At 42.5% G+C, this 11,470-nt stretch overlaps 1 protein-coding gene across 1 annotated transcript in view; it reads right to left on the reverse strand.

The window, feature by feature from the left end:
- Positions 1 to 5,019, reverse strand: part of Arih1 (ariadne RBR E3 ubiquitin protein ligase 1) — a 98,360-nt gene extending 93,341 nt beyond the window's left edge. Inside the window, exon 1 of the mRNA XM_021171586.3 lies at positions 4,338 to 5,019. Coding sequence (XP_021027245.1) covers positions 4,338 to 4,706 — 369 coding nt within the window. The 5' untranslated portion in view covers positions 4,707 to 5,019. The remainder of the gene's footprint in view (positions 1 to 4,337) is intronic.
- Positions 5,020 to 11,470: the final 6,451 nt, after the last annotated feature.

An 11,470-nucleotide genomic window follows, 5' to 3' on the forward strand; every position in this document is an offset into this window, starting at 1 on the left:
CTATGATTTTTTTTTTTTTAATTAAGCCTGAGGAAAGTGTCAGTAATTATAGTTATTTTTAGCTAAATAAAATATCTCAATGTTAAGGAAATGTTACTAATATTTCAGTTTTGTGTCTATTTGCCAAAGCATATATGTATCAAGTCACTTCTGAAACTCCCCTTAAAACGGGATAACAAGACAAAAGAAAAATAGCTACTGACCAATGTGTGCACTTTAAAACATGCCATGGGAAAACGCCTCTAACAATATATGGCACTCCGTATCTAAACTCTAAATTTTAGCCTGAAAACCAGACTTAAATTTTCAAAGTAAAGCTCTGAAAAGTTGACTTGCCAGAAAAGCTCAGGAACAACTTTCAAGCTTTGTTCTAAACTTCCATATTATCCAGCAATTTACCTGGCCATCTACTGCTACACACCGTAAGACATTTATTCTTGAATTAAAGCTGAAAAACAACATTTTTGGAAAAAAATTCAATCATATGACTGCTCAAAAGGACAGGCTGTTAGCTGGGCATCAAAGGCAAGTGGATCGCTTGAGTTCAAGGCTAGCCTGGTCTACACAGACTCCCAGAATAGCCAGGAATAATACATAGAAAGACCCTGTCTCAAAAGAAACAAAAAGAAAAGGAAAAAAAGAAAAGAAAAACTTTTAGGCTTTGAACTAAAAACCATCAAGACTGCTACCATCATCATCAAGGGTTCAGTAGGATCCAGCCAGCTTAAGTTAGAAGCATGATCACTTTCTCATCCAAAAAGTAGTAATCATCAAATGCAGCCTAAACATATTCTTGTTCTACTTATTACATCACCTTATAGGAAAATTAAGCTATTTATAGATATTAATGTAGTTAACATGTAAAAGGAAAATAACAACAAAAAAAAGAGTGGCTGGAGAATGGTTTAGCAGATAACACCAGATGCTCTTGCAGTACAAGAGTTCACTTCCCACCATCTATCTACTAGGGCAGCTCACAACCATGGGTCACACTACAGCTCTGGCCTCTGCAGGCATCCACATACCCACACATATACACAATTTAAATAAAGACCTTTTAAAAATGTTTTTAAAAAAATACAAATAAACAAAAAAAAGTAGTGGCTAGCTAAACCAGAGAGTGCACCCTGTTGTAGCTAGCACTTGATGAGGATGACACATTTGTAGTCCTGGAACCCAAGAAGCTGAGGCAAGACCATCACTGGAGCCCAAGAGTACACCAGCCTTGGCAACACAGGGAAATTCAATCTCAAAACACAAATGAAATAAATTAAAAAGCATGAAAAGAGGGGAAAGAGTAAATACATGCTCACTATGTCATAAACAGAATGATGATACAGCATGAGGTCCAGGATGCCCTGAGCTGTGCAGTGAGACTCCTGTCTCAAAAATACATATAATGAATATATTAAGTCCTGGGTATAGCTCAGTGATAGAATACTTGCCTAGCATATGCCAGGCCCTGAGTCACACTACAGGAGAATTCAAAGTTTAAGCAAAGTCAGAACTATATATATAAAAGGGTTTTGTTGTTGTTGTTTTCTGTTTTGTTTTTGTTTTCATTTTGTTTTTTGAGACAGGGCCTCACTATGTAGCTAGCTCTGGCTGTCCTCTAATGCACTATATTATAGATCAGGTTGGCCTCAACTACTGAGATTAACCTGACTCTCCCTCCAGAATGTTGGTATTAAAGGCCTGCAACAATATGCCTCCCTCCTCAAAGCAAATTTTTTAAATGACTATATGATAACAATTAGCAACTAGTTTAACTTGAAAACACTTAACACCATCTCAAACCCTTGAAAATGAGCCATTCACTTTAATTCTACAACTGGACTTACACGAAGAAATAAGAAAATATTCTATGTCTGACCTCTGATATGTATGCTTTTAAGTTAAAAACTATAAAAAACCAGCAAATAGATTGGTTATACAAATTAATGTGCAATCACTAAGTTCTTTAAAAGAGTAGTTATTTATTAGAGAAAGTTCTTCAGAAATTCTGGTTTTTCTCCCCACTGAAAACAAATTACACAAAACCATTCTGGTTTTTTTTTTTTTTTTTTTAAATATGTATGGCTATGTAGGTTCCAGAAAACTAGCTACAGCTCACATTTTGATGTCTCTTGGTAACTTATTTAGTAAAGTTTCTCTTTACTTGTGAGATTTTTTTTCTTACAATGTGCCTGTACACCCAAGCAATGCTTTGAATTTAAATAACCTAAAACAGAATCAAGCCTAGTTTAGATGTATAAGAATACTAGTTCAAGGAAAGAAGGTCTGGGAATATCCTACCTTTGCCTTGACTGGTATTTCTAATTATAAACTTTCAACAAGGGATACATGCTCGGGTGTTCATGAACGCTACTTAAGAACAGTATTACTCATAAAGGCTAGAATAATAAAGCAAGAAAATATGGAAAAGTAGGACACTCTCCCCCGCCCCCACCAAAATCCCCAGTTTTTATAGGTCTTAGTAGTTCATCAGCATTCATTCTTATCTAAAACAAGAAAGGATGATGTCATGCATAACAGCTACCTGACTGGTAACTGAGATAAATCTAAGAACTGACAAAACTGGATGAGATTTAACTAAAGTAAAATACACACTTTTAAGTCAAAAAGTTATTTCTGATAATATCTTTGATTTATTTAAAAACATAATTTTAATACCAGTAAGCTAGGTAAGTTTGATGATTTAATATAACTGCATGTAAATAAAAGCAATTTAAGTTTTAACCAAATTCCTTGCTAATGCAATTTCTTTTTCTGTTTCTTTTTTAAAAAAATGAAAGAAAGAAATCTCAATTAATTATATAAAAACTAGAGCAGTGAAACTTAACTGACTTCTACAATCCTCCCATTTATTTTTTTATTGAAAAATGCACCATCATCTACATTGAAAATTGAGATTTCCACTACCAACACTAGATGAGATTTTTCCATTACTCCAAACACATTCTTAAATGCCTAGATGGTTTAATCTGCAAAACGGTGCCTTCTGAACATGTTAATAATGGAAACTCAGCAAGTAGGCAGTAACACTGATAATGTCCATGAATATTAAGCCAACCCATTCTAAAGTTAAAAAGCAATGTGCTTTAAAAAAAAAAAGTAACTTCTTGTTCGTATGTAGTTTCCTTCCATGTAGCTACAATTTTCTAAAAGTTAAAATGAATCAAGATTTCAACACTGAGGGCTGAATCTAGAGCCTCGAACTTTTTTGCTCTACCACTGAGCTGTTATCTCCAGCCCTCTTTTTACACTATCTTGAGACAGGGTCTCACCAAGTTGCCCGGGACAGCTTTGAGCTCACTCTGTAGTCCAGGTAGGACTTGAACTTGCCACCATCCATCTGCCTCGACCTCCTAAGTAACTGAAATTTCAGACTTTCACCACAGGGTCCTACGTTATCTTTATTTTCCAATCATATTCCATTTGTAACAACTTTTCCCCCAAACAAATGGAAACTTATTTCCTAAAGCTCAAAAATACAAAATCGGGATGTATATAGCGTTAAATGGGATGCAGTTTCTGGCCTGAAGCAATTTTAACTTTCTATGCACGAAATAGAAACCTTCCGAGAATAGAGTTCAGAAGCCGGAATGCCTCTACTTTCTAATTCACAATAGAGTTTTGTCCAATTAGACAACACTGTGTTTTATTGTTGCTGAAGCTGCAAGGGTGGGTAGGGGATCTGCAATAACTATTCCAACAGCTTCCATCAAGTTACTTGCTACCAATGGAAGAAGTAGCAGTTAGGTCCCAAAGAAAATATACTCCTCTCCCTCCCCCCAAAATGTAGGCATAAGCCTCACCATCAGAAAATAAGGTCCATCAGCACCTCTTCCGAGAAATAGTTCCCTTCCCCCACCTTTAAGTAGCCACTTAGGACTGCCAAGGAGATCCATTTCTTTATTAGCCAGTGCCCACTTGGAGCAATCATACACTAAAGCTGCTCTGAAGGGCCTGCCCTAATCCCATCTGAAACTGCTCAAGAGACTCAAGGGCTAGGGATAAACCTTGAGAAAAGGGCCGGGTTCTTTCTGACACCTCTTTCACACTCACCACCTCACTCCCCTCTAGCCCGCCCCGGTATCCCATCCTCCGGCCGTAGTCATGCAGGAACTGCTGGCCATAGCCGCTCAGGCAGCCCAAGGCCTCCGCCATGCCAGGACTCCGGGAAGCACCGCCCAAGCGCACCTCCCGACCGGCCGGCAGGGCACAGAGGCCCGGGACGAACCAGGCCCTGGCCTGCTCTTCGGCGCCGCACAGGCCGCCTTGGGTCCGCTCCCTAAGCCGGCTCCGGGGCCAGATGGCGTGGCGGGGCCCCTCACCTGGATGACCTCGTTGACCTCCCGGATACATTCCACCATGTGCTGCAGGATCTGTTCGGCCGTGAGCACCTCGTAGCGGTAATCCTCCTCCTGCTCGTGTCCCGGGCCGCCGCCGCCACCGCCACCGCCGCCGCCGCCTCCCGGACCCAGAGCGCTGCCGCCGCCGCCGCCAGTCTCCCCGCACAGCAGTCCGTCTCGCTCCCCGCCGACGCCCAGCCCGGGCTCCACCAGCTCCACCTCGCCCAGATCCAGGTTATCATCGTCCGGCTCGTCCTCGTCCTCGTCCTCCTCCTCCTCGGCGCCGCTGTCCTCCTCGCTGCACTCCTCGTCCTCGTCGAACTCGTAGTTGTAGCCCTCGTCCGAGTCCATGGCGCGACCCGCGCGGGCCCGGCAGACGCTGGCCGCGGCGCGGAGAGGGCGGGGACGCCGAGGCCCCGGCTCTCGCTCCGGCTCCGGCTGCCGTCCGGACGCAGGCCTGGTTCCGGCCCCGTGGGCCGCGGCTGCTCCCCGGGTGCGGCGGTTGGAGGCGGGCGGTGGCGGCGGCGGGGAGGGCGCGGAGCAGGGCGGGAGGGAGCGCGGGGGCCGCTTGCTGCCGGCCTCAGTCAGACGCCGCTCCGCTCCGGGATCGGACGGAAAACAGTCCCCTGCGCCACCTCCGCGGCCGCTGCTACCGCTACTGAGCCAACAAAGGGGCGTGCGTCACCGCGCCGCGCTACGTCATCGCGTCGGTCCGCTGCACGTCACCGCGCCACGCCCCTTGGCCCCTGCGTAGTATTTGGGGAGACCCCACGGCCGAGCCTGAGCAGGACGGGAGCGCGGCGGCGCGGCGGTGGCCGGGAGACACTGAGAAGCTGTGGCTCCTTGACGTGAGGAGGCTGGGGCCTTCCGGTCGTGGGGAGGAGTCTGGGGAGCGCCCAAGCGGAGGTTTTCGCCGAGGACCTTTCTCGCTTCCGGGCCTCACAAGCACATCTGACACGCCCTGGCTAGTTCCGGGAAGCCGGTAGCTGCGCTGCTAAAATTCCGGTTGCCCGAGTTACTGCCTGGAAGGTAGTAGTACGCGGAACCTCCAAGTTGGGTGACAGGAAGTTGGAGTGTTGCTGTCCACTCGTGGCTCTACAGCGGTTCTTGGGCCCCCCTGACGTGACGTCATAGTAAAGACTCAGTTCCTGAACTCATCTTGACAAGCACTTCTTGAGGGTCCGGAACAATGTGACAGTCCTGTTCCTCAATTAAAGGCCATCAATTCCTCAATCACTAAGGGCCTTCCATAGATTAGCGCTCATTACCACTGAGTCCTAGTACCCAGGTTATAGCGGAGGCACCCTAGACTCAAAATAAAAGTGTATATACCTTGTGGTGGCATACACCTGTCCGGCATGCACAAAGGCCCCAGTTTCAGTTCCCAGCAATGGAGCAGAGAGGTTTTCTGATACATAATAAATCTTACATTATATGTAAATTACAGTGATAATTCTAGGAAACAGTACAGGCAAACCACATCTACAAAGACCAAGAGAGACTGCTTATCTGGAAATAGTGCAGAAGTGAGCTGGGTTGATGGATGGCTATTTCAACAGAGGAGGACAGGAAGATGGCCTTGGGTCAAAACAGGAGGTTCACAATAGTTACAAGGCTGAAGTTTAAAACTCAATCAGTAAATGGGAAATATTGGGCAAATTAGTTGGAGGTCATGACAAAGCACTTTATGCCTTTCCAAGACTGGGTTTATCTTGTTTTGTTTGCTTTAGACTTAATACCTTGAAAATAGGACACCAGAGCCAGGAAAGTGTTTTGAAGGAAGCAGAGGCTTAAGAAACCTCCCTCTTCCAGTAACTTGAAGGATTGGCCAGTCTGAAAACCTATTAAAAGCTGAACCCTTAATAGATATAATACTTAAGATATAGATTCTGTTTAGAAATTGCCTTTGAAAAAGTGGAAAATATATAGATACATACTTATTTGTCTATTTTGTTTTCAAACGATCGATTTATTTCTTTACACACATGTGCACGCGTGTGCGTGCACACACACATATTTAAACTGGGTTGAGGGCAAGGCAAGTGGAAATCAGAAGATAACTTATGGGAATTAGCCCACACTTCACTGTGTAAACCTCAGGAGTTGGGTTAAAGTCATCAGGCTACATGGAAAGTGCTTGTTTGTACCTGCTGAGCCTTTCTCGGTTCATTTGTTTGTTTGTGTTTTAAGTAGAATCTCATGTACCCAGGATAACCCTTAACTCCTGACCTTCCTGCCCCTGCCTCCAAATGCTAGGATTTGAGACATGCACCACCATGCCTAGCTCAAATCAAAGCTCTTAACATCAGTTCTGGGTTATCTTGGTCCCTTGAGTCATTGTGTTTCTATTTAGCAATTATAAGTTATTGCCACATCTGAGACAAACCACAGACATAAACACCCTTTGTTCTTCTCCATCCTATTGTGTTATATCTATGGAAATAATTCAAGAATATTTGTGTATGCATTCACTATTTTATTCTCGTGACAAAATAACAGACAAAAGCAAGTTAAGGAAGGAGAGGATTGATGTTCACATTTTGAGGTCAATGTCTATCCTGTCAAAGAAGGCATGATGACAGAAGCATAAGGCAGTTATCACAGTGTATCAGCAGGAATAAGAGAGAGATGAACAATCGTTTTTAGATCACTTTCTCCTTATGAGTCTAGGACCCCAGCCTATGGAACGTTACAGCCCAAACATAGGATGGATCTCTCACCTTAGTTATTGGATCTATGAATTCATAAAACTGCCCAGAACTTTATCTCTTGAGTAATTCTGGGTCATCAAGTTGATATTAACCATAACAATTTCAAGACTCTTAAAAACCCTTTGTGTCATCTTCCTTTAGGTGCTACAGTGGCTGGCCACTACCAGAAAAATGCATAGCAATATGCATTCTAAGTTTCAAACACGAAGCCAGCTGAACCCTCAATACTACTCAATAGTACTGTTAAGTTTTAAATTTTGTTTTCATAATATGACTTCTTTATACCTTAACTAGTTTCCTCGAACTTTGAACCCAGTAGTGTGGGTGGTGGTTCACACCTTTAACACTAAAATCTCTGAAGACTGAAGATTCACGTTTGAAGTCACTGAGAAAACTACCAGCAACAAAATTCACTCCACATTTGCCTTTTCCAATCCTCTCAAGTACATGAATTTAAGTTATACTAAAATTTGAAAACATCTGAACCATGTTTAAAATTTTATCTTTGAAAATATCATCATCACTGAAATATGCTAAGCAGCTAGATAATATTAAGGAATAAAGCCAGAGAAGGCAAACGAGGCAGGGTCCTGAGGGGAATCATAAGCAATCCTAAGAAATTTACATTAGAGTGGTGGGAAGTTTGAAAGGGTTTTAAGCAGAAGATCCTTGTTCTCAAAAAGATTGTTGGGCTGGGCAGTGGTGGGGAGGCAGAGGCAGGCGGATTTCTGAGTCCGAGGCCAGCCTGGTCTACAGCGTGAGTTCCAGGACAGCCAGGGCTATACAGAGAAACCCTGTCTCAAAAAAAAAAAAAAAAAAAAACAACAACAACAACAAAACAAAAAAAAAGATAGCTGGGTGCTTCGTAGAGCATGGGCTAGAGTGACAACTGCTAACTATGAAACCATCTCAGAAATCCAGGTGGAGAAAAATAATGGCTTGAGTTCTCTTAAAGCACTGGAGATATGAGTGGTTAAATCTGGGTGTGATTTGAAAATAGGTCCAATATGCTGAGTGACAGAACACCAGCATATTTCTCCATTTCTAACTATAGATACAATGTGAGCCTCCTTACAATCATGGACTCCCTGCCATGATAAAATTGTTTCTATTCAAACTATAAGCCAAAAAAACAAAACCATTTTTTCCATGAAGTTGATCTTGTCAGCTATTATTTGTCACAGCAACAAGAAAAATGCTACAGAAAAATTGGTACCAAGATGCTGTGATAAGCCTAACAATGAGGTTCTTGAACTTTTTAAACTGGCTTCAGGAGGAATTTGAAATATTTTTGCCACTGTGGACTAAAGAAACCCTAGAATGTTGTAAACGGAGCCTAAAGGGCCATTCTGGTGAGAGTTTGGGGGAAAGGAAGTCAAGAGAGATCTATGCAGTAGAGAGATCTATGCAGTAGAGAGATCTATGCAGTAGAGAAATCTATGCAGTAGAGAGATCTATGCAGTAGAGAGATCTATGCAGTAGAGAAATCTATGCAGTAGAGAAATCTATGCAGTAGAGAAATCTATGCAGAGAAATCTATGCAGTAGAGAAATCTATGCAGTAGAGAGAGGCCAGGTTCATGAGGTTGTGGAGAGGACTGAGACTCTTAATGTGTTAGAGGCCACTTATATTGCACTCTAGCAAAGAACTTCAATACATTCTGTCTGTGTACTAAAAGCTTTGAGTGAGGCTGAATTCTAAGGTAATACACTAACTTGTTTGATATTAGAAATTTTAAGGCAGTATAACCTTTACAGTGTGGAACAGTTACTGTGCACTGTTCCAAGCCAGTGCTACAATGACAGCGCAAAGATGTGAGAAGTTTGCAGCCCAACTAAGAAAGGAATGTGAAATTTTTTTTAGAGATTTATTTATTTATTTTATGTATGAGAGCTCTATCGACCAGTACACCTGCATGCCAGAAGAGGGCATCAGAACTCATTACAGATGGTTGTGAGATACCGTGTGGTTGCTGGGAATTGAACTCAGGACCTCTGAAAGATGGTTCTTAACCTCTGAGCCATCTCTCCATCCAAGAGTGTGAATTTTTAAAAGTAGGCATGGAGGCCGGGTGTGGTGGCGCACGCCTTTAATCCCAGCACTCAGGAGGCAGAGGCAGGCGGATTTCTGAGTTCGAGGCCAGCCTGGTCTACAAAGTGAGTGCCAGGACAGCCAGGGCTACACAGAGAAACCCTGTCTCAAAAACCAAAAACAAAAACAAAAAAAAAGTAGGCATGGATCAACTATGATTGTCAAATACATTAATACTAGCAAAAGAAACTTTTACTATGCACTGGAAAATAGGAAACATGCCCTGAGGACAAGACTCCACCTTTGATGACTCCAACTTGTAAAGGTGCAAATTCACTTCAAAAGATGAGCCTGAGTTGAGAATGCTATGGATGGGCTTCTTCCCTCCCTAGGGAAGCTCCCCCCCACCCCACCCCAAGGTTGGGCCAAGTTACACAGAGGCAACTAAAGTGCTATGGTTAAAATAATAATAATAATAATAATAATAATTTTTAAAGCCTTACCACATTTAAAGCTGCCAGAAAACTTCAGAAGCATCAGTCATGGAGTTGTTTTTGTAGACATACAAAATTCAAGAGTTAAAGAGTCATTACACTACCATTTCCAAAAGCTGAAAAGGCAACATGAAGCAAGGTCCGAGTCCCTCCAAGGAGACCACTGCATGAAACTGTCAGTGAAGACTAAGTTACAGTGGAGCCTGGCATAATGGTACACATCTTTAGTCCCAACATCTGAGAGGCAGAAATGTGTAGACCTCTGTGAGTTAGAGACCAGCCAAACCTATGTAGAGAGACCATGTCTCAAAACAAAGAAAGAAAGGAAAGGAAAGAATAAGAGAAAGAAAAGTTACAATGGAGACCTTAGGGCCATGGAACTTCGTCTGAGGAAAGCTGCAGGTAGATAATGAAGACGGCTCAAAAGAAATTCTGCATGTAACTATAGGTCACAGCAATGGAGGGGTGGGACTACCAAGCTTGTTGGAACATAGGTAATGCCAACACAAATCATTATGCTTAGCATGGAGCTGCAGAATTTGTTTTCCTACTGAGTTTTGGTGTTATTTTGGCTATTCTTTCTTCACCATCACCACATTCTTTTAGATTGTGAGTGCTTATTCTGTGCCATGTGTATATTGCAAATATGTAACTTATTTATTTTATAGGTAATCAGCTCACAATTGCTTTAAGTCTCAGAAGAGACTTTAAACCTTAGAATTTTTTGAAATTTTTAATTGATTGACAATATCATACGTTTATATACTTAATTATATTTTCACATTCCCATTCCCATTTTTCATCTTCCTCCCTCACCAACCAAAAACCTTCATAACAGTTTCCCTTTTATGTTTTGTGTGTGGTGTGTGTGTGTGTGTCACAGTAGTGAGAGGTTATTTAGTGGAGCAAAAGAACACCTTATCAGTAGCTACACAATTGAAGAAAATTACATCTCTCTCAACAATAACTGGCTGTTACTTGGGAAAGGGTTTGAGCCTCATGTCCCGCCACCCCCCCCCAATCTATGATGAAAATGATCACAGGTCAAATCATGTGCAGGTCTTTGAGGATAACCACAACTGCAGTTCATGAGTGCAATAACTATGCCATGTCCAGAAGATGACTTTTTGTTAAACATCTCCCCATTCTCTAGCTCTTCTATGCATTCCTTCCCTTTTGCAGTGATCCTTGAGCTTTAGAAGGAATGATGTAGCTGTCCCATTTAGAATGAGCCTTTGATGACTAGGAATGGAGTGTTATGGTTAAAGTAATGTGTTTTGGTGTAGATTTGACAAGTGGTACACTTGTAATGATCATCTTTGACATTAGTCTGGCTACATTTGGAAACACCTAGTGGACACACCTCTGGGCATGTCTTTGCAATATCTTCAAGAGAGGCTTAACCAGAGAGGAAAAGCCAACCCAAATATAGGTTGACACCATCCCATGGGCTGGAGTCTCAGACTGAAGAATAAGGGAAGAAGAAAGAGTCCAGCTGAATGCCAACACTCATCATTATCTGCTTCCTGACTACAGAAGCAGTATGATCAGTCACTTCATGCCCTTTTTCCCATTATGTATTACACCCCTCACACCGTGAGCCAAAATCAATCCTTTCTCTCAAAGGGGTTAGAAAAGTAGCTTCTATTTGTCTGATGTCATTGTCATCTCAGAGGCTGACTGCCTTGCTCTGCCAACCCGGGCCAAGTTCTGGAAACTTCTAGCCTCCATCCAATCTATTATAGGCCTAGAATGTTTTCAGCCTCCGGGACTTACTGCTGAATATGCTCACCCTTTCTAGTTCTTTCTGAACTCTTTTGGCTGTTTTAACTCAGCTGTTCTGGCTCAAACTCATCGCCAAGCTAACTGATCTAATCTG

Source organism: Mus caroli, unplaced genomic scaffold, assembly GCF_978045245.1.
Source record: "Mus caroli unplaced genomic scaffold, Mus_caroli_1 scaffold_11, whole genome shotgun sequence".
Taxonomy (NCBI): domain Eukaryota; kingdom Metazoa; phylum Chordata; class Mammalia; order Rodentia; family Muridae; genus Mus; species Mus caroli.